The 27,264-nt window shown below is 42.1% G+C and overlaps 4 protein-coding genes and 1 long non-coding RNA gene across 6 annotated transcripts; 3 read left to right on the top strand and 2 right to left on the bottom strand.

Annotated features, from left to right (window-relative positions):
- The first annotated feature begins 23 nt into the window (after window positions 1–23).
- On the top strand, window positions 24–7,515 carry xkr5b (XK related 5b). Its single transcript, XM_019891441.1, has 13 exons — window positions 24–247; window positions 1,174–1,263; window positions 1,348–1,453; window positions 1,652–1,818; window positions 2,382–2,515; window positions 2,628–2,706; window positions 3,306–3,475; window positions 3,673–3,784; window positions 3,889–4,056; window positions 4,147–4,340; window positions 5,012–5,095; window positions 5,310–5,490; window positions 6,425–7,515. The coding sequence occupies exons 1-13, from the start codon at window positions 139–141 to the stop codon at window positions 7,066–7,068; spliced, it is 2,238 nt and encodes a 745-aa protein (XP_019747000.1). The 5' UTR covers window positions 24–138; the 3' UTR covers window positions 7,069–7,515.
- LOC109528633 (uncharacterized) lies at window positions 5,335–11,332 on the bottom strand. Of its 2 annotated transcripts, none has more exons than XR_002170713.1 (4): window positions 11,074–11,332; window positions 6,461–6,600; window positions 6,065–6,161; window positions 5,335–5,441 (listed from the first exon to the last, which is right to left on the bottom strand). It is a non-coding gene; the product is annotated as an uncharacterized LOC109528633 (long non-coding RNA). The 2 variants fall into 2 exon arrangements; XR_002170712.1 differs by lacking the exon at window positions 11,074–11,332 and adding an exon at window positions 10,689–11,067.
- On the top strand, window positions 9,949–16,212 carry ctsba (cathepsin Ba). The gene is made up of 11 exons (XM_019891469.1): window positions 9,949–10,064; window positions 12,983–13,110; window positions 13,189–13,274; window positions 13,365–13,479; window positions 13,595–13,710; window positions 14,088–14,173; window positions 14,250–14,396; window positions 14,515–14,631; window positions 14,760–14,888; window positions 15,460–15,541; window positions 15,630–16,212. The coding sequence occupies exons 2-10, from the start codon at window positions 12,988–12,990 to the stop codon at window positions 15,531–15,533; spliced, it is 993 nt and encodes a 330-aa protein (XP_019747028.1). The 5' UTR covers window positions 9,949–10,064; window positions 12,983–12,987; the 3' UTR covers window positions 15,534–15,541; window positions 15,630–16,212.
- Window positions 16,213–16,867: 655 nt separating this feature from the next.
- adpgk2 (ADP-dependent glucokinase 2) lies at window positions 16,868–24,396 on the top strand. Its single transcript, XM_019891456.1, has 7 exons — window positions 16,868–17,319; window positions 18,658–18,817; window positions 19,794–19,984; window positions 20,146–20,242; window positions 20,309–20,445; window positions 20,525–20,661; window positions 22,055–24,396. Exons 1-7 carry the CDS (start codon window positions 17,124–17,126, stop codon window positions 22,610–22,612), a joined length of 1,476 nt encoding a protein of 491 aa, XP_019747015.1. The 5' UTR covers window positions 16,868–17,123; the 3' UTR covers window positions 22,613–24,396.
- A 116-nt stretch (window positions 24,397–24,512) lies between these two features.
- drc8 (dynein regulatory complex subunit 8) lies at window positions 24,513–27,209 on the bottom strand. The gene is made up of 7 exons (XM_019891477.1): window positions 27,145–27,209; window positions 26,953–27,022; window positions 26,367–26,439; window positions 26,038–26,114; window positions 25,745–25,787; window positions 25,191–25,257; window positions 24,513–25,092 (listed from the first exon to the last, which is right to left on the bottom strand). Exons 1-7 carry the CDS (start codon window positions 27,167–27,169, stop codon window positions 24,974–24,976), a joined length of 474 nt encoding a protein of 157 aa, XP_019747036.1. The 5' UTR covers window positions 27,170–27,209; the 3' UTR covers window positions 24,513–24,973.
- Between the last annotated feature and the right edge of the window lie 55 nt (window positions 27,210–27,264).

Below are 27,264 nucleotides of genomic sequence, written 5' to 3'. Positions count from 1 at the left end.
TCCCCCAACGCCCCCCATCCCCATCCCGTCTCTATCTCTCTCTCTCTTTTGCAGGACCACAACAACCACGGGCCGCCAACCCGCCACCAGGTTTGGTTTGGCTTTTCCAAAACGTGTGTGTGTCTGCGGAGGTCCGCCATGAGGGACTACTCGACCCATACGAGACATGAAGGCTCCTGTGTGGCCTGCTGCCAAGTTTGTGTCTTCTTCTTCACTGCAGTCCTCATCGTCGCAGAGAGGGCGGCGCGTGAGTCCTACCTGGGACACAGACACACTCACACACTCACAAGGACAGAAAATGCATGCATCCAAATTCACCTGCAGAAATACAATGTCTAGACTAGCTATGACACATCATTTCTGATTGATGGTAGCAGGGGGTGTAGTGGCTGTGGGATTATTGGTGCAACTATTCGTGAAAGTTGTGTGTTTGTTGTGTGACGTCACGGACTGCAGCAGTGCATGATGCATGTTATCAGAGCAAAAGTGCAGACTCATGCCACATGCTTTCACCCCCTCCTTGCTGCACCATCCCAAAATGATTTATTCACCAATAAGATGGAAGATTGCAGGAGCAATGCTGACACATTCCAGCACGACCCCTTTTTGGGGGAAAATGAGAGCATGGGCGTACCCCAGGTTGGGGCCTTGTAATGGCGGGACCCATGTTGCAGTAGGGTTTGGTTTTCATGTGTGAGGGGAAGGAGGGAGCTGGAGCTGTTGTATTTCTCCTCAGATGGGATGAAGAGCATTGCAGAGGTCATATGAATGTTGTTGAGGAACTAGGCTTGTAGAAGGAGCGCTATGTATAAACTTGGAATTCCATGAGGAATTTATAGAAAGAGTATCACAACATGATAATGACTACTTTTTTTAACCATCCATCCATTTTTCTGAATCAACACTGTTGGTCGCAGTCTATTTTGCTTTAATTGAGTCACAATGCAATCACTGTCACTTGCACTAACCAGACATTTATCGAATTACATTGTATGATATCCAATAAGAAAGTACCTTAACCCTTTCATGCACCCTGTAACCTGATAACACGATAAGATGTCCACTGTAGTAACCGCTGTCCCTGAAAGGGCTAAACTACTGAACTGACTCTTAACTTATTTATATTGGATGGTCATTGCGTAGCAGTGTAAATCTTCCTTTTTTTTCCTCCAGTGATCTACTGTTTTGTGTACTATCTGTGGGTGGGTCACAACTACTGCTACGCCCATCTGGCTGGCTTCACTGCACTCTTCCTTCTACCAGGTAAGACAGACAGACAGACAGATAGATAGATAGATAGATAGATCGATAGATCGAAAAGGTTGATCTCGATTGATGGTATTCCAGGTTGGGGTCCACAGTGGCTCAGCTACCTGTGGTACCTCTCAGATGGACGGATCCGCAGAAAGTCTCTCACCTGGACTCACATACTGCACTTGGGTATCTTCAAAAGGTGGGTTGTGCATCAAGTAATGTTTATTGTGCTTGTGGAAATGGAAATTAGACACATTTTGGTTATTTTTGCCTGAGAAGAAGCTGGCATTGCAACAGCTTCTTTTCCCACTGTATATGCTTGTGTTGGCTACGCAGTTTGAGTAACACATTGTGAGAATTAAGGATACAGCATTTGATGTGTGCGTGGCCTTGGCAGGTTGTGGGAGTGCATGCGTCTTTCAGACATGGACGTGTACGGAGAGATCATGCAGCAGGCTGACGTGTCCGCCTTACGCTTGCTGGAGGCCTTGGTGGTCACCCTCCCCGAAACACTGCTACACACATACGTGCTCATCTGTACTGATATAGGCATCAAATCTCCAGGTAGGGAAGATAATGCCGCTACTTATGTCTGAAGGGAGGAAGTACTGTAAACATGACATGTATTGTCTTTTCTCAAATAGTGGCCGGCCCGCTAAAAAACAATCTCCATAGTAGATGGGCTGTAACTTGTATAGCACTTTTCGACCTCAGATGCTCAAAGCGCTTCACATTGCTACCACATTCACCTGCTGATGGCGTGGCAGTATCTTCGGCAAGGTTGCAATGGCCGGGAATCAACCCACCAACCAAGATGACCAGTCTATCACTGAGCCAGCCCCCCCTCCCCTTCCCATTTACAACAAAAGACAAATAAACACCTCCATTTTCCCATCAGGATTGATATACATAATAAATATAATGACCCAAATTCACACACAGGACACATTTGATCTTCTTTGCAAACCAAAACTTAAGCACCAAGTATGTCAACAACTTCTCAGATGAATTTTAAGCATGAGTTCTCTGCGCAACATTAGAGATGATCCTGACAAATTTAGGAGTTATTTTCTTTTTCTCACACTTCACTTTTTCCACACCTCCTGTCTTTCCCTCTTCTCCTTCAGCGTCAGTGTGTTTTGCGGTGTGTTTGTTATCTCTGGCCTGGGCGTTGGTCCTGTACGCTCGAGCATGTCACCTCATCAGACCAGGACACCTGCAAATGACCCCGGCAGCCATCTTCTGTCGGCTCCTATGGAGGGTAAACACTTTCAAGAGGCTTTCTGACAAAATACACTTCTCTCCGATTACGTGTGTGTGTGTGTGTGTGTGTGTGTGTATACTTTATACTATATATGTTTGCGTGTGTGCAGGTCAGTATGTTGGGCTCACGATTCGGCGTCCTCATGCTTTTCACGCGAGTCTTCAAACAGTGGGTTCTTGGTGTTATAGGTGAGTCTGTGTAAAGCGGAGGTGTGTTCATGTTTCAAGTAAAAGACAATATAGTTTGGATTACTGTATGCTGGATTTCATTCTATACACAGCATTATTTTTACAAAGTACAGCATCTTATAATCTACTAGTATCTATTCATCTATCTATTGTATCTAGCTAGCTATTTAGCTAGCTATATCATATCATATCTACCATGTATGCACTGTGTATATGTATAGGGCATCTTATCATACCTTTAGTCAAGTATAATATGTCATTATGCACCCTAAAAAATGCTATCTTAAGTCGATTTATATCGGCATCACAAAAATAATTGTTTGTATTGGGATTTGCGCCGTCTCGTGAGACCTAATAAGAGGTCTTAAAGAATTGTTCATATACAGTACTGTAAACATTAAAGTGAGAGATGATAAATGTGCAAATCTGTGTATTTGGGAGAGGAGCTAAGGTTCGCTCATTTTTCTGGTAAAAATTGACTGAGAGTGTCATGTTGCTTTGCAAGGGGCTAATTAAAAACACAAGGTTGACCAATGACAGAGGTCCTGTTATTGCTTGACCATCAACAGCTGCAATTTGCGATGTTCTCTATGCGTCAGGTGTGCACTGGTTGGGGACAACATTTTGGATGGTTTCTCAGCAGACTGACATCATACGTTCAACTAGTCGATGGAGACTCTTCAATCTGGTCCTTGGAGCCATCCACATTTTCTTCTTCCTCAACGTGAAGTACGGTCCATCACGCTTCCGCATGGCTGGCTTCTATCTGGTATGTGTGTGTGTGTGTGTGTGTGTGTGTGTGTGTGTGTGTGTGTGTGTGTGTGTGTGTGTGTGTGTGTGTGTGTGTGTGTACAGTACAGTATATCCCCATAGCTCTAACTCACCCATGACTCAATGAAGAAAATTGCTAATGAAATGTTGAATGTTCAAGTTTGAGGCTAGTTTGTGTGTGTTCCTCTGCTTCAGGTAATGTTTTTAGAGAACATTTTCCTCCTGCTGGCCTCGTCCTGGTTGTTCAGCATGGTGTCATGGGATACGGTGGCCATCCCGGCCGCGGTCCTCTGCAGCTTCCTTATCGGTGAGGCGAGCAAGTGCCTGTCAGTAGCTCCATTTTTTTAACGTCTATATTACTGGGGAGCTTCACATGCCTCATATCCATGTTTATCTTTCCGTCTGCTGCAGGTGTGATCTCGTTGGTGCTGTACTATCGCTTCCTTCATCCCAAATCCTTTGAGATCTTCCAGAGTATTCGCCGCAGGGGGATCAGCGGCGCCTGCATGGAGAGTGGATCCATACTCTCGTTGGAGGAGAAAGTCACGCCTACTTTCCATCGCCATGCAACACTGTCTGGTCCGTTTGGTCTTTCAGTTAACCAATTAGTCATACACGGTAGGGATTCAGGTATTCATCCTCATGGCTGTGGTTGTTAATCATAATCAGGAGGTGGCACCCTTATGGACCTCCCGCTCCAGTGGGAGGGCTGGAGGCATCATCACTGGCTGCTGATTCGTTTGGCTCTAAAGACAGGAGACGTGCCCAAGATCTGGTCGTTCTATGGAGAAGGCGGTCTTGCTGGTCTCATGGGTCTGTGTGAAGAGATTCACTATGGCAATGAACCTCGTCGTGTACCTCAGGTTTGTTGTATTCATGCACAGCTAAGAGTATTCAAGTCAAGTTTAGGCCTTAATCACTAAAGAGTCTGAAAAAGGGAAGAGAAGCGGCAGTAAAACAGACCAAAATGCAGAGGTGAGGTCGGGTGAGAGACTAGATATTTTTGAGGGACACACCCACTGTTGCAAGAAAGAAAGTTGTAATTGTTGTAGGATTTGATCCTTAAATGATAAATCTTATCAATTTTATTCTCATGATATTATGACTTGTATCATTTTTCCTCATAAAATAATTGTATTTTTTGACAATAATTAGTTTTTGTCATGTCACTTTTTTCTGTAATAGGACAATGATGACTTTTCTCATAATAGCACATTAACGTTGTAAAGTTACAAAACCACTATTTTGACTTGTATTTATCCTCCTAAAAGTATGACAATCTCTCATCAAAAATAAATTTATTCTCAGAAAAAGAATCACTAAATAGGGAGTCAGTTTCCTTAATTTTCCTGGTGTGGTTGGCCCAGGAATTACCCAACAGTTTGAAAAAGCAGATAGAAGTCACAATGGAAGCCAAGTGCAGCCCATTGGGATGATGGTCCAATTCATCTACTTCCTCACCTGCACTTTATAACAAATGCTCCCTTTGTGCTATATTGAGCGTCATTGTAGTTCTTGTTTCTTTTCCCATCAGGCTCCACGTGTCCCAACGCAGGTTCCTCAGGTCCTACAACCAGCCCCTCAGCCACCCCCACCTCAGGTGACTCCAGCTGCCCAGGTAATCTTATTGTTAGCATTCCGCCCATCAATAATAATAATAATAATACATTTCATTTATAAGTTTGACCACAGGTTCCTATTCAAACGCATATTATACACTCACTGGCCACTTTATTGAGTACAGGTCAATATTGTGTCTAATCAGGTCCAATACAAGAGATTGCTTTTCTAAATACCGGTACATCATAATAATGTTCTCTTTGCCTCTCCAGGAGAGAGAGGTGGCACCACCACCAAAGCCAGCTCTGACCAATGTCATAGCCAGACCTGTGAGAAAAGCTCCTCCCACAACAATCCATGATATTAGAATGGTTCCAGAGATCATCCCGGTGCATGAGGCCATTCTTGAAGAGATCACAGAGGATTTTAGTGCTCCGCGGACAGAGGACAGAGGTTTGTTGGAATGCAACACATGATTAATACCACATCCCAATATCAACAGAAACATCAGTGATCTACTCTTTGTTCAATGGCCAATGTAAAGAATGTAACTATGTTTTTGGTTTTGTTTTGACCTAAAAAAAAAAATCAAGAATGACTTATGTCGCCTTTTATTATTATCACTGTATCATATTTCGATCCATCTGCTCCCTGTAGTGCTTGTCCTCACTCGGAGCTGTATCCTTGTCCAACTGACTTTGGGTGATAGGCTGACCAAATACCAACCAGCGAATCACAGTTTATTTTTATTGTGCAAATTATTTGTGTCTTAAATCAAATTTCCCAACCAAAATGAAGTGTAATGCCAATAATCACCGCCCCACCCCCGCTTCCACAAAAACAGCAATATTTTTGTTATATGGATTTAATAAAAACAAATGGCACTATATAATTTAATATAAATACATAATGAATGATAATGTTTAAAAAAGGTTTAATTAAGTGAAATTAAATGAAAAGACACACACACACACACACACACACACACACATTCTTACAGTCACTGTAAAACAGTGATGTGTTGTACCTTTAAATGACGTAGCCCAGAGTGCCGTGTAGCTCTCCTCGAGCTCGCGCTTGCGCTACGTGACATCATGACATCAGAGGGGACGAGGGGGGCTTACCTAACCAGTGAGAGCTCAGCAGACGCCTCATAACCTTTGCACGGTTTCTTGATAGCATCATCGTTTTGCACATTTCACTTTTTGCCAGTCATGCTAAGAGCTAATTCACAGCCAAAAAACAAACATATGTGAAATACGTGACGTGTGATGCAAATGACTTTTACGTCGTGTGAGAGAAAGCACAACTGAGCCATTTATAATATTATCAATTGGGCATATTTCCTAACATCATGTGTAACATGTTGTATGTGTCCTTTTTAAAGGTGATGACGAATTTCAGAGCGCGATTTACGGCTCACCTTCACTTTCATCCCCTGCCCAACCGGGAAGCCTGCGCCATGTTGACAGTAATGCCGCCACCCTGACCGAAAAGTCGTCCTCCGCAGCTTCTTTGGACATCAAGACCCCTGGCTGGTCACCTGAACGTCACTCCCCTCTCCTGATCAGCTCCCCAGAGAAAAAAACAGGCACACCATTAGATCCTAACACGACCTCGTATTTCAGCATCGATGCACCCTCTCCCTCCACTGGCAGCTACCTGGGCTGGGGGTCTGAGCTGTCACCCATCTCCATCTACAGAAGCCCCTACCGCATCAGAGAAGCTCGTTTTGTTACCCCACGTCCGGAATCCCGAGCTGGGGCAGAGAGTCCAAGTCTGGCCCCGGTTATTATTATCCCTGCCACGCCCGGTACGACCCCACGTGCGACCCCTAGTGGGACCCCTGGTTCCATTACCCCTGCCGCCTCCACACCCACCGCCTCCACCCCTGCTGCATCCACTCCCGGTGCTGCAACCCCTGCTAGTGCCACTACACCCAGCACTCCGATAGTCCCACTCACCCCGGTCATCTCCCATGCCCGAAAACAGATGGTTCAGTTTGTGGACAGCAGAGAGAGGGCCGTGTAAGAAGGATGAAATCAACAGTGGTCACTAACCAAAAAAACAAAGTGCGAAGGCAAAGGATGTATCCAAAATCCGAGTATTTTGGTCACTTTTAATTTATTTAATTTATAAAAGCAGGTTATGATCAAAATTCTCGACATGATTCTGTGCAGTTGTGCACCACTGTAATAATCATATGGGTTCAATAGTAGATATCAAAATTAACATAATTATTATGATTCATTGACACAACTCTGGGCCCATGGAGTTGTTAAATCCGGCCCACCGAGCATTTACATGATCAAAAATCCTGTCATTGTTGGATGACTAGTAATTCAGCTGTGAAATCCATTTTATATTCAATCCTCTCATTAAATAATTGGTAAAATGATTTAATCATTTGACATATACATTGAACATATTCAATAGTTGGTTAATTTGTCATAATTTAATTATAAATAATGAAAAAATAAGAATCAAATAACATTGGTCAACAGCAAATTTTATCCCTAACAGTATAGCAGATCAGTTTTTGAGATGTTTTCAATTTGTTGTTAAGCTTGAAGTACACGATATGAAGCATGTCTTCCCGCTGCCCATTGGTGGGAGTGATGAAACTTTCCCAATAACTACAAGGCTATAAACGAAATGAACAACCTTACTGTAACAAAACAACAAATGATTTTCCCATCAAAAATAGTAAGAGGAAGATCTCGATCGTGATAATAGTGTATTTAAATTTTTACAATAACATTACAAAAAAAAAAACCTCATTAGCATTAAGATGATATTTTAGAAGGGTTGTTTTTTCTAACGAAGGAATCAGTTTACATTAAATGCTGCCTTCCGGGGTACAGCTACTTTTCTAAACCACTTGGGTTCTTGTGAATTCTTACTTTTACAAAGCAATACAAACACGCTACTGTTTATTCATTTAGAAAAACAATAATTCATAGGTTCACTTTCAAGGATTTAAGTCTTACATTTTAACTTTTAATTGTTACAGTTTATTAGTCACCAGAGTAGGTTGCAGTATTCTGTGTAACAGGAGGGTTTTCAAAGTGGAGGGCACTGAGCCTCCCGTCAGAGAACATAAAAATCGTTGGGGTCTTGCTTCCTAATTTTTGTCTTTTTCCAGAACTTCTCTTTATCCGGAAATTAAAAATTTATCCAGTTCGCACTTTCAACATGTACAGTAGTTCACATTAACACTAACACATTTTTATTTAAAGTTGTGTGTCAGAACACTCAGTAACACCGTACATGAAATAAAACGAGCGTGTGGAGAAAAAAAAACTGCTAAAACTCAACAAACGTACAGTAAAATGAGTTTAAAAAAAAAAATAACAGCAGTTGGCTTAGCAGAGCTTAAAATGTTTTCTTTACTGCAGGTGCACCTGCCACATTGAAAACACTTGCTAGCTTGGTGCATTTCGTTGGGATCGTGTGATAAGGGAAACTTAGCAGGACAGAGCAGATGTGAGTTGTGCCGGTAATGTTGCATATCACGAAAGCTATTTATTCAAATAATTTGCTCTGTTCTGCTCATATTTACACTGAAAGAGGTCATAGGTGAACTACTGTTTCGAGTACATACACTGAAAGTTATGCGTAATTATGAAGAATATCTGCATGAGGACCACGTGCACCTGCTGCACACACTGTAGAAGACATTGCACATGCTTGGATGTGAACACCACAGGAATAAAGCAGCTAATGACATGCATCTTTATGCACCAAAGGAAAATATACACGCTTTAGACTGCACAACTATCGTGATGAATTGGAGCTTCTTTGTGTGAGCGTGTCTTTGCATTCCCGCCTAGTAGCCCAGAATGCATTACTTTAAATTCATATCCTTTTTTTTTTTTGTCTTGGATTTTTGGACACATTTGGATATATGTTTCAGTAGGCTGATGTTTTTGTCTTTTATCGTCAACTATGGACACCCATCACGTTATCTCAACTGAGATTTCCACTGCTGATGTGGTTGACGGTGCCGAGACTCTTAACTGTGCTATTGATGTGACAAAATAAAAGTCATTAACCCTGATGAAAAAGCCGTTCTGTTTGGTGCTTTTGAACTGGCTGATGAAACGGCACTATAACTCTTGCTCAAACGTCAATATTTTCCATAACTCATCATTTATAAAGTCAGCCACTGGTGCTCGAAGGAAGAGAAAGCAGCTATCAATCAGCATATTCTCTGTGGTTGCCCTGTCAACAGACACAAAAAAATATCACTATCAGCATAAAACTTCTCACACAAGAATACATATCACATTAATCGGATGGATGGCTTTTTTTTATTGTACAGTACTGTGCAAAGTTCATGCTTGATTGTTGTGTCCAACAATATAAGAATATAAATTATTGTCTGTTTTGTGTGTATGTGTGTATTTGTTAGTTGTCTGCATGTTTAGTTGATGATGATCACAAAAAAATCAACTAAATTAAAAGAATGAACCATTGTTTGAATTGAATACAGTCCTCTCTTATCTAGTTTATTATTATTATTATTAGTAGTAGTAGTATAGTTATTATTACTATAGATCTTTTGTTTCCCTTCTGTTACTGACTGCATAAGGTTTGCGACCATCAATTCGCAAAGCGGCAAGGTGGGGCAGTGGCTGCGGCGGCCGGCAAGTGTAAGACAGAACAAAAAATGCCGAAAATGTTTCACTTTTTGTTCATTTGTTTTGTGTCTTGTATTTTTTCTGAAATGTACATTTGTTTCATGCAATGTGAAAGTGTTTCACAATTTGTATTAAGTTTGGGACTTCTCTGCCACCTATACAGGTACTCCTTTTCTTTTTTTTTTCTTTTTTTTTTTTTTTTTACCCTTTTTGACCTCAACGACGAATGTTCTTTTCAATTCCTGTAGATCACATGAGCAGCGTTCATGTGACTGGTCATGTGATCTCAGCTCTAACTATAGCTGCCGAATGTTGTTTCGTTCACCCACTTTCAGCGGGCGAGCAGAACACTCTTCATCTCACCTACCGACCAGCTAGCTGCAGGTAATTATTGTCTTTAGCACCGGCTCGCCGTTTAACCTGATAGACGTCATGATTACACGAAGAGCAAAGAGTTGGCCGATAGACAATCCAACTAAATCTGTCAAGTCACACTTTAAAAAAAAAAAAAAAAAAAAACTAGCAACACAACAAACAAGCCAAAACGGCTACCATCGCCCAGTCATTTTAATACCAATTTTTTTGTACATATTTCGATCATCTATTTGCACTTTTTAGTGTAATTCCTTCGGGTTTTATTTGCCTGTGAAGTATACTTAATGGTGAATTAATTAATAATTAATTATTTGCTCGGTAATTTGAAAAGAGACGACATAGCTGAAGGCTCACAAAACCAGTGTAAGCAGTCGGACGACTGATAATCAAAATTTTAAATAGCAAAAATAACTCGGTGATTCAACTAAAGAGTAAATGAATCCAAGATTGGACAAAACATGATAAATGTCCAAATAAAGCATGCAAGAAAAACTGTTCAGAAAATATGCTAATTTGGCAAAATGGCAATTGGGAGATGACCAGACCAAGATGACAAAGGACGAAGGTTTCAGGAATCTGTTTCTGTTTCTTCCCTTCATACACTTTGAGTGATGATGTATAAATTAGCCTCACCCATGCGTGATCAGTCCACTTCGAAGTTGGACCCGTAACATCGCCACTACGTTCAATGTATAAGTTTCTCGAAACAACGCCTGCCTCGACAGTTCCTAATTTTAAGGTGGGACAAAAGCGAGTGTAAAACTTAAAACGTGTGCAAGAACAACTGATCAGACAAGATGCTACATTGTCGTTTTTCCCTGTTGTCTGGTGGGATGAATCACCGTTGTGTAAACGAGTCCGCATTGAAGAGGAATTACAACATTGATTTGTCTCAAATGTGGTAAGAAGGAAGGTGAAACTGAAAGAAGGATATGTATTGACGATACTTGTTTGAGCTAGTGTGCTGTTCCGCCATAAAACAATACAATATTGGTTGTGTATTTCCTGACCTACTTACTGTATTTATTCAAATACACAACGTCTTGATAAAATGAGTATATCCATTCGGGAGTCCTCAGATAAGAAGTGAACATGTAAGGAGACAAAGTCTAGTTTCGAATAACATGACCCAGGAAGGAGACAAAGTCTACTTAAGAATAATGTGACCCAGTATGGTGTTTTTCTCATTGGCTGGAAACTTGTGTGGTTTTAGTTATGACTCACTGTGCCTGTCACTCGAGCTAGTTGGAAATCGTTGGCTTCTGAAGTGGATTTACATGTAAAGCCCTGTTCACACGGCACACATTTGGTCCGACGCTGCACCGAAATATTTTGTTGCGATGTATTTTACACCGGAACAAATTTTGTGGAGCGGTCACACGTGCAAAGCCGCTGAGCGTGACAACTCCGGCGCAGCGTCGAAGCAGCTCCACTTGCAGTCACACACAAAAGACAAATACTGTAGCTACGCACGTGGGTGAAGGTAAGGTCGCAACCATGCTGCACGTTAGCAAGTCCTTTGAGGCTTTTGCTCTGATGTATTCAGCGTGCGCTCGTGTGTGATTTACTGTACTTTCGACAGATCATATGTTTAACGGTTGCTTGCAGTACAGACAGTGGTAACCTTTCGCTGTAAACGACACAACTAGCGCTACTACTGTTTTTGTAACGACATAGTGGACACTTGAAAGTCAAACAAAGTTAACAGAAACACCCAGAACGAGGTTAGAATTATTAAATTTTCAGACATTTAATTAAAGGAATGTTTTAACATGAATTCATTTGGGAACCTTTTACCAAGCTTCACCAAATACTGCAAACTCTCTTGGCATGACAAGGGTGGAGTTCTACACCGCTCAATAATACAACGACGATCGCAAGCAATTTAAACAGAGCATTAGTGTTGTTTGTGAATGCACATGATCATATTCAGATGACAATGAGCTAAAAATGTATGTAGGCTTCAGTGGAATTGTCTGTTAGTTTCCTCTTAACACTTTCAGTAATAAGAGGAATAAGTTAGCCTTGCCCATGTGAGCTCAGGCCAATTCAAACAAATGCACCTGTGACAAGTTTACCATGTTCACTTATACTTTCGACCAACAATGCCTGTCTCAACAGTTCCTGATTTTTAAATCACTGTCAATGGATTTATTTCCTACTTGCCTGTAATAGTGTTTCCTCCTTTTTGTGACTGTTTAGACATCATTAAATTGTTCGATGATGTGTCTGGGTGCCTGTCATGGTTTTAATGGACTTTGAGTGGCTTTTTAATCCAGAGCACAGGACTCACCTCATATCATCAGCATCTCTAATGGCTGCTTGTCTTGCATGCTGCAAACTGAAGTGCCCTTCAAACTGCACTGCAGGCAGGCAGTGGATCGGGTTAAGTGTCCAGTTAGGGTAAAAACAACAGTGACAGGACAATATGGATGAGGAAGCAGTTTATGAGAAAAATGAATGAATGAATGCAGCGGACTGTTCCTGAGGGGTGTTAACGGAATGTTTTTGACGACTGAAGGGGACTTTGTTAGACATGACTCGGGATATAATAGGGTGCATAATAGGTGTGTAAAGAAAACTGATTTGAATCGGAAGATTGGTTTTCTGAATGTGTTTGGCTTAGGGAGTCGGGGAGTGGGGGCGAGTTAGGTGGGGATGGGCGGTAAGAGTGAACGTGTTTAGAATCGGAAGACAAAACAGTTGCATGCGGATAACTGAAAAATGTCAACGACAACACCAAATAGTTGACATCAACTCGACTACACCACCACTTTAACAGTGACTACCAAAAGTCAGAAGTTATTCACCTCCTGTTTAGTTACTTGCGACTTCTGTTGTTTCAGTTCGAGCCTAGGTAAATGTTCTTTCATACTGCATGCATTGTTAGTTTTAAATTATAATCAATTTTTTTTTGGTCTTTTCAGGCAACATGTGGCGTGCAAACATCCTGTTATTGGCTATCAGCTTGTCACTGAGCTTGGCGAAACCTCACGTCAACCTGTTTTCCACTGAGATGGTTGACTACATCAACAAGATCAACACTACCTGGAGGGTGAGGTTTTGGTTCCTTTCATGATGGTTTCATACCTTCTTTCACTCATGTCTGCCTACGTGTTCTCCTCTGCAACAGGCTGCTCACAACTTTCATCATGTCGACCACAGTTATCTGAAGAAACTGTGCGGAACGTTTCTTAACGGACCCAAACTTCCTGTTATGTGAGTTTCACATTTCGATGAGCTGCCCTTTATGTTAAGGTGTACATTGTGCTTGCATATTAAGTCAAGCCGAACTGCACTCGCATGCAGGGTTCAGTACGCTGACAACCTGTGGTTGCCGAAGAACTTTGACTCGAGGGAGCAGTGGCCCGAGTGTCCCACATTGAAGGAGATCAGAGACCAGGGCTCCTGTGGGTCATGCTGGGTGAGAAACCAAAACGGTTTTGATCTTATTTAGATTTCAAATGTTTAATTGTGCTTTGTGAAAGATAGCAAAGCAAATTCTCTGCCTTAATACTGAAAGTCGTCTCTGTTTGCAGGCATTTGGCGCTGCAGAGGCCATATCAGACCGTGTGTGCATCCACAGCAATGCCAAGGTCAGCGTTGAGGTCTCGGCAGAGGACCTGCTGACTTGCTGCGATGGGTGTGGCATGGGGTAGGGTGACTGCAACATTTTTTAATTTATCTTGACAGTGCCTCCCCTGGCAGGAGTAGCCTGCTGTAGGCATACAATAATTCCAAAATGTACCATGTCCACATCTGACACTTGTCAGATGGAAGTAGAGCTGTCTGACCTGATCAGTCATGCCACCAAATTCATACAAAAAAATGAATGCACCCTCATAGATACCAATGTCCTATAGTAAGGCTGAATAATTAAATTCTAATTGACATCACTCTGTAGGTAGAATGCAATTTTCAAATTGGAAAAAATAATTACATCGATTTAAACAACAATCGCAATATTGCATGGGGAAAAAAACCTGTGGTTTAGAGGCTTTGTCAACATATTAAAACGATGCCTTCTTTTAGATGTAACGGTGGCTACCCCTCAGCAGCCTGGAAATTCTGGACCAGTGAGGGACTGGTCTCTGGTGGCCTATATAACTCCCACATTGGTGAGTTCACGTAGACCAAGAAGCCACGAGGAAACCGTAACTGTGCGAGATTATAGCGCCGTCTTCATGTACCCAGGTTGCCGGCCGTACACGATCGCGCCCTGTGAGCACCATGTGAACGGTAGCCGACCTCCCTGCTCTGGAGAGGGCGGAAATACACCAGAGTGTGTGTCCAAGTGTGAACCTGGTTACTCGCCAAGCTACATGCAGGACAAGCATTTTGGTCAGTAAAACTTCCATCTGTTGAACTTGAGTATCTGAGAGCCTTAAAGCATACTACAAGCATACGATCCTGCTTTAGTTAAAATTTACTGACCAGTCTTCTTTTTGGTGCGTTTCAGGTAAAACGTCTTACAGCGTTTTGTCAGAGGCGGAGCAGATTCAGATGGAAATATACAAGAACGGGCCAGTAGAGGGAGCCTTCACTGTGTATTCAGACTTTGTTCTGTACAAGTCTGGTAAGTAAGTGTACATTGCATTGAGTGCACTGTAAAAGCTCGCCAAATATATATATTTTTTCTACATTTCAAACTTGAGCATTCACTCCTGTACCCGGATGGATTTTGCCTGTTATTCTTGTCTGCAGGTGTGTATCAGCATGTGTCTGGGTCCATGCTGGGTGGGCATGCCATCAAGATTCTTGGCTGGGGTGAGGAAGATGGTGTCCCCTATTGGCTCTGTGCTAACTCCTGGAACACTGACTGGGGTGATAATGGTGAGTGAGAACTGTGGTTCATTCCACAAACATATTGCTTCAACTCGAGTTATCTGAACTCATTTTTTACACCCGAGTCCATGTCACTTCATTGTAAGTACTGGATCTCCCCAAACCAAGTCCTGATCCTATAGCTCAGCTATGGAGGAAGAAGAAAAAGAGTACATATAATCTATTTTACCTGTCTAATAGACATCACAAGTCATCGTTGCACCTTCATCACTTTCGCAATTAAAATACTAAACTGCAGAGCAGACATTATTAGCCCTGCATCAGCTTCACCTTTATGCTGTCCAGTTACAGCAACAGTCCACTCGGACTAACATTACCTGAATATTCCACGTCTGCTGTATGTCATTACTGTATAGCTACACTATTTAAAGAGAACTGATACAGGAACTCAATCAAATATTGAGCTTTTACAAAGATAATCCTTGTTTGCATGCTTTTTCAATAGTTCAGAACTTCACCGCATCATACTGGATGTATTTTTCATGTGCTCATTTATCCTGATAAAGAAGGCTACAAACTCATTGTCAGACGTGTTTTTGTTTGCTTCCATTATTTCTAGGATTCTTTAAAATCTTGCGTGGCTCAAACCACTGTGGTATTGAGTCTGAGGTTGTGGCGGGTCTCCCCAAGTAGAACCAAAGGTAAGATGGAATTGCGAATTCCAAGTTTTAAAAATCCAGTAACTCTTACTTGAAGTCTATTCAGTCTTAACTATTATCCCCTCTGTAGGTTTTTGAGTGTCCATGTTCGACATCTACTCACTAGAGGACGACATACTCCACTTGGCTGCACTGAAATGCCCACAGTGATTTTTTTTGAACTATTATTTTTTTTAATCAAAGTTCAATCAGCCTGTTCAAAAGTAGATGCAAAAGATTGAAGAATTACACTTTTTATTTTTAGGTTGATCCTTAGAATGTCTGCAACCACTGTATGTGCCTGAACACAATGGGTTTTTACAATATGTTCTTTTTTTATGTTTGACAGTCAATGGTGTGTATGTCACATTGACTTTATTCATGTCTGACTTTTGCCGTTTAAAACTTTGATAGGTTAAACTCTATGTTGAATGTGTCCAATGTTTTATCATAACACCTTTTACATTGTCATTTTATTTTTATGTGCCATTCTATATCTTTTATTAAGGACAAAGTATAAAAGTTAGTTTTTATCATCACCTTGCTGCAGTGAACAAAGTCTTTGCATACAACTGTTAAGCTCTGAATTCAATTTTGAGTTTGGTTCTTATTGTGATTTTGTGTTCTGTGCATTTGTGTTTAAACAAATATAATTGATGCAAATCAATTTTGCGGGAAGAAGATTTGAATCCGAAGTTATTTTTGCTGTTGACCTGGTTTATAAGTGCACTCTCTCCTTTAAAACTAAGATTTCTGAAACTTGAACAATGATTGCACTAAAGAACACATAAATTCTGAAAATGGGTGCGGAGAATGGTGAAAGGGAGAGCGCCTCCAACCTTTTACAAATGCTCTATCCCCAGTCATTCATTATTAATAACAACGGTGCTTTGTGTAAAACTCGTCTGCAAAGCTGCAAGTGTGTTACAGTGTACAACACAGTCAATACACGTACACAAACACATTTCTGCACCGGAGTAGCATCTCAATTTTTTCATAACTTTTTTAAATCCAATCTTGAAATGCACGTGAACCTTTTGAAGTGACTTGGAATGCACAGTACTGTACTGCAGTGCATCTAAATAATCCCACAAAGCCCCAAGCAACCGTATTTCGTGACTTTTGTTAAACCCAGCTCATGAAATGAACTGGTTTATTTAAATAGGTCAATATATTATACAAATACGGATTACATTAATGCTATTTGTAGAAATATGAGCGCTTTAAGTAACACATAGACTCCTCTACTTCCGCCTTCCTGTCAGAATAAACACGCCCCTGAGGAGAAGGAGGACAAAGGTATGTTCGTTTTCAATGCCAATCTTCTCTCTTCCAATCACCTCTACATTCGACAAACTGTTCCGAAACAAATTATTCCAATGTAAGTAAACCCCTCACAAGAGAGGGTATCACGATTTCATTGAAATTCTACTGGAATTTATCATATTTAGTGCGTGTGTACTTCACAAATGTGTTATCATTTGCACGTCCAGGACGTCGTGCTTTAAAATCAAACACACCATTCGGCGCTCAGTTGGAATTTGCTTGTCCCTAGTGTGTCCACTGCCAAGCTAGTAAATTAACGATGGAAGGTGCTGGCAGAACTACGTGGATGAAATATGGCTCTGCAATCTCATTGTTTGTCGTTATTCTGGCCATTTGGTTTCGGACACCGGACAATGAGGTACTGGACGGCCGGCTGGACACCGTGTTGTCCTCGCTGCTTCGTGCCGAGAGCAAAGTTGGAATGAATCATGTCGCTCGACCAAAGGTGGCTATTGGTAAGGTTTCGCACAGTTTGCACCTCTCATTTCACTTAAAACTTTGCGAACATGAACGTTGTTTCGTGACAATTGGCTACTGTAAAATGGCCCGAATGTGGCTTCAGTTGCTGACTACTTTCTTCAGCTAAAACTGCCAACCGTTCGTTTTTTTGTAATGTGTCACTGCTTGGGGTTGGCTGTGAGTTCTCCTGTGGCGACTTGACATAAATTTGAAAGCCACAAAAACGAGGTCAACGCAATCTTTTCATTGAATGGGATTTAAGCGGGAATCATCATTAAAACGTGGACCGAGGATGTTAATGATACAGCCGAGCATCTTGTCAGCTGGAGCAGTTTGTTTCGGTTAGACGCCTCTTGGTCTTGGGTTTGTTAGTTACACGGGCATTAGAACGTTTACTAGGAGGTGCTCAAATGTGCATAATCGATACAGGAATTTGCCTCTACTGTTTTTATCCCCAGATAGGCCCCGAAACCGTGAAACTCAGACATTTGTAGTCTTCGGGTGTCTGTAAAGAAACGTTGTCATGTTCTTATCCTGCCTTTCCAACCTTTGCCTCCCAACAGCCACATGGACAGATCTGCATCCCATGTCTCAAGGGCGGAGCTATAGGGTGGGCCACCATGTAGCTCCGCCCTTGAGGTCACCCCGATATCGAGGGGCAAAAAAAATTATATCTGACAACTCTTGAGTAAAAAGCAACCTTTAGAGTCAAGAGGCTATTGTCATTGTATGTTTCACATATGATTTGAATGAATGACCCATTGATCGTAGTCTGCGAAATGGCATTTCCCGTCTGTGACAATTGATCATTCTGATGGGCTTTTACCTAGCAAATCAGTAAATGAGGTAGAAGTAGACTACGAGATGGTACACATAAGGAAACCCACTGCAAAGAAAATGGCATTGCCTCGTAAATTAAGATCAGCAAAATGTTACTTTTTACTTTGATTTGTCCCAGCTTGATTATGAATGTGATCGCCATTTTTCTTGATATGTCTAAATTTTATTTCATGAAACTGACTGCAGATGGTATAATAAAGAAAGATGCACACATGCACAGCCATCATTCACTGAGGTGTTATGTCACCTTGGCCACACCACTGACATTTTTTTTTCGCTCCCCCTGGCTCGTATGGATTAGCAAGGCATCCCATGCCTGCTTACATCATGCATGTCTTTACGATGGTCAAGTGAAGATTGTATGCATGTGACATCAGATGTACAGCATGTGTCTGCTCACATTGGGATGTCCCTGCTCCAGTTGACCAGAACTGCTTACTGCCGTCATGTTTCACAAACTTTGCCCATTTATCCATGTGCTGCTCGTGTTGCAGGTTTTGGAGGCTGCGTGGACTTGCTCGTCGACGGTGTGTCTCTTCTAAATAAAATTGGCCTCACCCCCACCGATCGGCCCCTCCATCATGACTACATTGAAAATGCTGAGCAACTATCTCAGAGCTTCACCTACTTCTTTATTCCGGGCGCCGCTGCAGAGTAAGTAGTGTCCAAGCTTTGTTTAAAATGTACTTGTGTGAAACTGTCATGAAAATACGGTAAACTTAGGTCTGTGATACTGTCATCGGCTTGAAACATTAGTACACCTACGCAAGCCAAGGCTACATTTATATTTTGTTCGCAGCGGCTCTGGCAGCCTGGAACTTAGTGCAGCGTGGGATTTTGCAGGCTTGGTGCAGTTATTGCAAGTAAGGGTCATGCCACTAAGTATGAAATATTATTCACTTAAAGTTAAAATCATAATGTCCGTTCCAATACTTTTGCCAACAAAACTGGGTGGCTTCAAACAAAAGGTGCCCTGTCCCGAGTTGTCTAACACATTTAGATATAAATACTATGAAATAAAAGCTGGAATTCTCAACTTTTGTCTCAAATTCCTCTTTTGATCACAACAAAAAGAAAGGAATGAACCTTATTGTTCCAATACTTTGGTGGGAAATGTACATATTAGAGTTTATATAATTGGTGTATAGCTCTACATTTGCATTTTACACTGAGGTCATGTACAAAAGTGTGTGTGCGTGTGCGTGTGTGCGCACGTAATGGATTTGTAAAGCTTGAGAGCAGTTAAGTACAAGTTTGGACAATTTCATTGCGCAGACCCTCAGGCAACTCCTGACTTAGTGGGCCTCCATCACATGCTGTGTGTTCCGTCACATTAAGGTGAATAGCTTCCTTACCACATCCAAACCTTCAGTTTCAGCCAGTCACTATTATTACACTGACAATCAGATGAATTGTAAATATTTTTAATCACATTAGGTTTAGGCTGAACATTAGGTTTAGTGTGGTTCTTGCGTTCAGTCTGTGTGAGTTCACCACTGTCGTAAAATGGTTTCCTGCCCATAAATATTTTGTACATGGACAATAAATGGGAAATAGTTTACTTTTATTTCCCCACAGAGCACAACTCAGCTTAGTCATTTCATGGTGTTGTCATTGGTGTGCCCTGCAGGCGCTTTGTGCTGAATGAGACACTCTTCAGCGAGCTGGTCGAAGCTTCCCGTGACCTACCTGGAAACAGATGGTCGGTGGGAGGCAACGCCCCTGTCATGGCCGGCCGCATGGCCACCGAGGGATGTGACGTGTTGCTCGGGGGCAGCTTTAGCCCAGACTTCACCGATGTCCTATCACAGCACATCACTGGTACTGACGTGCAAACAACACATTGCTGCTCCTAAAATGTCCTTCTAGTATTCTGTTTACTCTGTTGTGTTGATTGCACAATCAACACATGCGATGACGTGTCAAAAAAGCATTTTTATTGACACATCATCGCCCTAAATCATTGTTATCTGTATCTCCAGTTGCAGGTAACATTGTTGAAGAGCCAGACATTCATCTCATCCTGGAGTATCCATCTGGTGCAAAATGGGGGCAGTATTCCTCCCATAGAGCCAACAGGTATGTCATAGTCGATAGTAAGCATTGATTGATGGCATGTTAAGTTGACCTTTGATTGGTGTGCAGGTACATTGTCCACAGTGATGACCATAACCCGTACCTGGCATCCATGGAAGAGTTTGCCAAGAAGCTCAAAGATTTTCATCCAGACCTTCTGGTCGTGGGCGGTTTACAAATGATGGACAACTTTCCGTTTCAGTCAGGTAAGATCAAATGAATTGAAGACATTTTGTTGACTTAAAAGTGCGGCTGCTTCTAACTGTAGCTACTCCTTTCCCTTAGGTGAGCGTGCCGCTCTGCTTTCCCGCCTGGCCGAAGTGCTGGCCACCTCCTCTCCCACTCTTGGTGTCCATTTTGAGATGGCCAGTTTTGTAGAAGAGAGCATCATGGAAGACCTGTTGCATTATGTCATCCCTCAAGTACGTCAAAGTAAACATTCCATTGTTTCACAGGGGTTCGAAAAATGTCAGTCAATAGAGCGCAGACCTTCATCAATGCTGACGTCTGAACAAAACTGTCACCAAAAATGTAATTCTTTGAGTTACCTTGGTACTTCTTGGTTGATGGGGAATTCTGTAAGACATTGGTTGATTGAATAAATGGGCCATGCGATTTTAGAGTACATTCAATCAAAAAGTAAAAAAAATGAAATTACTGCATTTTCACTACCATAAAACGCACATAAAAGTCTGTGACTGTTATTGCGTGACTTTGATGACGGGTCCGCATGACAGGCTGATTTTGTGCCGACACGTTGCTTATATAGAGCAAAGACGGACGTAACTTGAGAACAGCATGCAGACGTTAAGTAGGAAGGGTGGGTGTGAAAGAGAACACTAAAGCCACGCCCCTAGTTGGTGCCAGTTTGTGCATTGTGCAAAACAACATCTGGAAAATGGCACTTAGGAAGCAGAGTTTAAACTGCAACCTATCAGTTTTGCAGAGGACCATGGGAATCGAGCAGCCAAAAAAGAATTCAACATCAACCAGGAATGCAATCCATGGTGCTTGGTGCTTTTGTTTTATGTAACGGCGCCATCTATCCATCTGGGCAAGGACGACCGTGGCGCATCAAAATTCCGGCGGATTTCAAGGAAAACCTGGCCAACTTCCGCTCCTACTGCAGTAAAAAGTGTAATGTTCTGCGTCATATTAAATAAAGACCCTTTTTTGGAGGATTTTAATCCTTTATTCTGCAGCTTTGCCGACCTCATTTGGCTTCCCAAACGTAAAACTGGCACTGTTTGTTAATCATCACGCATGAACAAATATGACACTTGGCTCCTTTTTTTCCACTTCTATTGACATTTCGGTCTTGGTGGAGCTCTGCTCTCTTCTGAGTGACCTTACAGTTTTATGGTCGTTGCAGTAAGGCTAAAATACAGAATCTAAAAGAGAGGATCATGAAAAGTGGGTACGACGATATCTCTCGAGTCAAATTGTTCAGAGTGACAAGGTACAAAGGAGTGGGCTCAAGTGACAGAACAGAACTCCATTTGGATTACCGTAGTTTGTTTCCTGTGGTCGTTAACAACACAAAGAAGAATTGGCAAGGTAGCAACACCATGCACCTAACATGTACACAATAGTTCAAACAGAAAAACACGCATGTTACGTTAATGGAAGACGACAAATTGTCCATAGGTGTGAAAGTGAGTCTGAATGTTTTTTTTGTGGCTGAGTGTTCTACAATTGGCTGATGATCAATGCACGATGTCGCCCACCTCTGCCACAAAGTCACGTGAGACCTTAATCAGGACAAGTGCTATCGAAAATGACTTGTTGATTGTCATCGCGTTTCTGCTCACCCAGGCGGACTCTCTAGGAATGAATGAACAGGAGCTTCCCAACCTGCTGAGCCTCCTCAAAGGCTCCACCATCACAGTCCTGTCCGACCCCAACCCTCGCGTCGCTACCGTCCTGGACCAAATGAGGGAGGTCTACCGCATGGTCAACCAGCGCTACAAAGATGCCGTAGCTCAAGGCGACGACGCCCAAACGTGGGGAAAGCCCCTGACCCGCCTCCACGTGCACACGTTAGCCTTTCAGGCCATGATCGTGACCCGGGGCTCCCAGTGGAAGAACACCATGTCGGCCACCGCCAAGGCCTCGCTCACAGCCAACCGCCACGTGTGCGGTTCCGACGACATCGACCCCAACAAGGCCAGGCTCATCATGGACGACTCATTCTCCGTCAGCCGGCGGGAGGGCAGCCAGCGCATCCCCCTGCAGGAGAGCCGGCCCGTCAGCTGCTGGGAGGAGGACGACTATGAGATCTGCGTGGCGCCCGTGCTGGTGTGCACCGAGGTGTACCAGACCGCAGGTGGGGGAGACAACATCTCAGCCGCTGGCCTGGTGCTGCAGATCTAAAGCAGAACCCTGCCATGACTCTCATCTTCTAGGTGTGATGCAGAACACAGGCACCGACTCCACTGCCTGTCGGGTTAATAATAACAAGTTGTGACCACTCAGATAAGTGATAGAAATTAATTAACAGAATACATTGTAGAGGTTTTGGTCTTTCCTATCAATACCTTTAGGAAGCACTCACTGAACGTGTGCTTTACGGGTTTTATCCACTTGAATGAGAAAAAATGTGCTTTTACAGGTTCTCTTTCTATTTTTAGTTGTTTGGTTTTCAAGCTGGTGGCAATGTGAATTTGCAGTTAGCAAACCAGCCGAACAGTTCTGGGCTCGGGGTACGAATCTGGGCTCTGTTTGCAAGTCCTCCCTGTCCCTCCTTGGGCTGTTCCACAGCCTCATCCCACATTCCCCAAAATGTGCTTGAAATGGACTCTAAATTGCCCGTAGGTGTGAATGTGAGTATGAATCGCTTTTTTTTTGTCTGTGTTTCCTGCGATTGGCTGGCGAACAGTTTCGGGTGTCCCCCGCCTCTCGCTCATCGTCAGGTTTAGCCTTAAGGTACTGGATCAATGTTGATGTTCAATTTGCACCGCCATTCTGCAGCAAACCTATCCAGAGCTGATTTGCTTGTTAAATGTTAAATTTCTTGCCATCTACCCGCAATGTAAACCCTCTTTAAATGTGCAGATTATCTTTTGCTCCAACAGATTAATGCACCTCCCTTTGCCAGCACAGTTGCTTTGAACACAACAGGGCAGGAGAAGTGAGTGTTCAATTGCGGAATATTCTTACCACACAGTCGTGCCTCTGTTAAGGCTCTGATACTGCCTCAGAGGGAAGAAAATTGTTTGATTCTGTTCACCTACTCATTTCAGGTCTGTTCCATGAGTACAGAACAACTCCAAGGGAAAAGTGGAAAATTCTGGCTTTTACAGTCGATGTTAAATGGGGCTTATAGTTCTAAAGAGGGATGAGCGTTTCACTAAATTTCATTGATCGACTATGCAAAAAAAAAAAAAAAAAGTTAAGTATTGTTTTTAAAAAAAGATGGCATATTTTTGTGAATGTTCTAAACTTCTTTTCCATACCAGAGTTTTGAGTAGGTGTCGGCCTTAACCGATAGTTCTTGAAACAGCAAACTAGTTGAGTGAATCAATGCAGTGCATGGTATTTGGGCCCAAATGTCTTCCAGCGAGTTATCACCAACCAATTCCACACAACCCACTGAATTATGATGCTCATTCCTAGTCTTGAGTTATAGTACATTTAGTCAAGATGAGCCGAGCTGATTGGTCCGGTCCTATTTGAACGGCCACACCTGCATCCTTTCTCCCATATGTTGTGAAATGGAAAGATAGTGGCTGATACTTGAGATGAGCCCAATATATGTGAAAGTATGGCTTTTGAGCGTGCTATTTCTTTTAATGTCAGCTGTGTAAAATATCCCAAAAGACGTCCAGGAGACTGCAGATGCTGGATTTACTCTCATTTAATATTCGTTCTTTCTCATGTCTGTTATCGTGTTTGTCTCTCGCTCTCTAAGGACCAAAGAAGCAGGGAGGACTGCTTTCACGAACATTCCACTCTCTCTTCACCACTCCACTTTCTACTTCACCACTTTCCACTTCTACTACTACCTTCCATTAAATCCACCTTGGGTTTCACGTGTATCCATGTTACATTACAACAGGTGTGAAGTCAAGAAAATAAGCTACCTAGATTTGTTCTTAATGTCATTCTGAGTTGATGCTGTGATGGGAACATATGCTGGAAATAAATCATATAATTAAAATGAGCCTTTTTTAAATTTTATTTGGGGGCTGAAAGATGCTTCAATATGTATACACAGAGTGATGGGAAGGCAAGGCTAATGGATCATGTTGTTACTGTGATATATTTTTTCCTCCCCCTCTGAGCAGAATACCAGCATGAATTCATGCTGCATGTTCACTCCATGGCAAATCTGTGATTAAATGCTGACACAGCAGTCAGTCTTTGAGAATGTGCTCAGTTCTTTCCCACCACCACCACCACCACATACATCTTCACTTCCAAAAGGGAATATTTAACCCATTTATGTCCTGCTTCAGTGGCTTCAAGTTACAAAGTACTCCCAGCCATGATGCATGTTTCTTAAATTGACTCCACATTTTTGAATGCTTTTGTAGGCGCCTCAAGTTTGATAAAAATGTCATATACAAAACACATTCCCGGTTTCGTTCAATGATATAGCGCACAACTTTTAACGGGGAGGGATAATGCATGTGTAAGAGAATATGACAAAGATATGATAAATTGAAACATGGAACAAAGAGCTGTAAATCTGGAATGTACATGTGATAGAAATAATGCCTATCGTGCTGTAGTTTACACTTCAGGGTCTAGGATGAGATGGTTGAGTAAGTCCTTGCTGTAAATCAAGTTGGTCTCATGGTCAGTGAGGGCTGTCAGCATCTCATCCATCTCCTCCTGAGTGAAGGCCTCACCTAATGTTGACACAAATTATGCCCCAGATATTGTACAATAGCTGCAGGTTATGACTTAAATGTCGCTTGCGTTAGGGGGGTAAAAAAAAATGCTTTACCTTCCTCCATCATGTACTGTGACAGATCATCTGGGTCCAAGAAGCCCTTCTTTTCCTTGTCAAGAACCTCAACACAAGAACACTTAATTGGACCTTCGCATTGGAATTTGACAACAAGAACTCTCAAGCTACATCAGTTATGGGCTTGGGCCTCATGTGAAGATTATATTGTATGTAGTCATCCACCAAAACCTATTACCCCCCCCCCCCCCACCTCCAAATTACCATGTTTGCATGTTGTCAATATTTTTGTTTTTAGGTTTTCAGTTGTCTCACTTTGTACTTAGTCAAAATGAAAATTCACCAACACAGTAAACATTTCTTTTCATTTTATGCAATGCCATTTTCAGCTGCAGCACTAGTGTAGCTCACAAGGCGTTGCAGTAAAAGGTGTGTGGCATTGGTTTCAAACTACTGTTTTTAGTGAACCGTGGCAGTTTTTTTTTTTGGCAAGTCAAACCATCAAACTGGTTTGACTATTGTGACTTTGCATTTCCAAACACAACTCTTTCTGCAAGACAAACAAGGAGAGAATGTGACGTGGGCGAGCTCACCTCAAACGCTTGAAGCAAAACCTCCTCACAGATGGGAGGGAACCTTCAAGACAAACACACACACACACACACACACACACACACACACACACACACACACACACACACACACACACACACACACACACACACTTATGCAGTCCAAACAATACAAGTACTACCATGAGGAACTAACCAGCCCAATACTTATCATGATACTTTGATTATAAGCTTCAAGTAGGGCAATCTATAGTAGCTGTTCACATGGATTCTTTGATCGATAACATGCTTGCTAATATTAAGAGACATCCTACTTGCGTTCCATCAGAACTTTAGTCATGGCGGGGAGGAAGCGGTCCAGGTGGATATATCCTGTTTGGTCCTCTTCCACCTGGATTGGCAAACACCACACATTTAAATTACTCAACTGAAAAGAGTACCATCCAGGGATAAACCGTATTGGGAGCGAGGACTAAAGGCCGAAAGGTGTGAACGTGCACGTGATGCAGCATCTCGTTTCTGATTGGCCATTAGATCTGCAATGCTACTTTGCCATTCACCGGAGACTCAAATTTTTTGAAAAACGGATTGGCAACAATTTTTTTTAATGTAAGAGTTCAATATAGATCAATAAGGTTCTGACCTCAGCAATGAAGTTGTGCAGGTCTGCCTGACTGGGGAAGCGACCCAGAGAATAGATGATAGTGCCAATTTCACTGGGAAAACAAATACGTAACAGTGTTATGCATTTCCAAACTTTTTTCAGTTTATAACAGGAATCGCTCAACACCCGGCCTAAGAAAGCCGAACGCCCGGTCAGAAATATCGTATATGTAGCCTTAGTTAAGCCCCTCCAGCGTTTTATTTGATATTCTAAAATAGATTTGCAAATTATTTTCTCAGCCACCATACAGGATGTGCGGGTCAAGCCCCGTGTTATCACCCGGAGAGAAAAAAATCCTGGAGCCTGTCTGGTTTATAAGGTACAAACTGACATGGTATCAAATACAGGATATGCATTGTAAGTGTATGGCTCACCTAGCAATATATCTTTATGTGTCATGTGTTTATGTTAAGCTAGAGATGTCTGGTAGCTTGTACTGTACTTGATAACACATATAGAGTATGCAGGGAAATGCAGCCGACTAGAAAAACCTAATCCTTTTAAACATTATTATTTTTATATGATTATAATCATGATTATTATTTGCACTTTAAAAGGAGCTTACCGGACATCGACTGTGCCGTTTGATTGGTAATCAAACGCTTCGAAAGCTGCTCGAATCTTTTTTTCCACCTCTGGGATAAAAAAAAAAGACTATTTGTTTTGGCATTTACAGTAGTTTGCTACTTCTACTTGAATTTATTTGGTCTGACTTCATCTTGACGGCGGTTTGCGCTGGTAATTTGACTAAACAAACCTGCACTTTGCGCGTTGACCGCCATGTTGGTTGTTGTTTAGCTGTCGCTATGGCAACCAACATGAGGCACGCGCTTCCTCAAAAGGGACTGTCAAGCAAATACAACAGAAATGGAAAAAA

This window comes from Hippocampus comes, unplaced genomic scaffold (assembly GCF_001891065.2).
Source record: "Hippocampus comes isolate QL1 unplaced genomic scaffold, H_comes_QL1_v1.1 scaffold275, whole genome shotgun sequence".
Classification (NCBI taxonomy): domain Eukaryota; kingdom Metazoa; phylum Chordata; class Actinopteri; order Syngnathiformes; family Syngnathidae; genus Hippocampus; species Hippocampus comes.
Note: the sequence above shows the minus strand (reverse complement) of the source record. Positions and strands in the feature narration are given on the sequence as shown.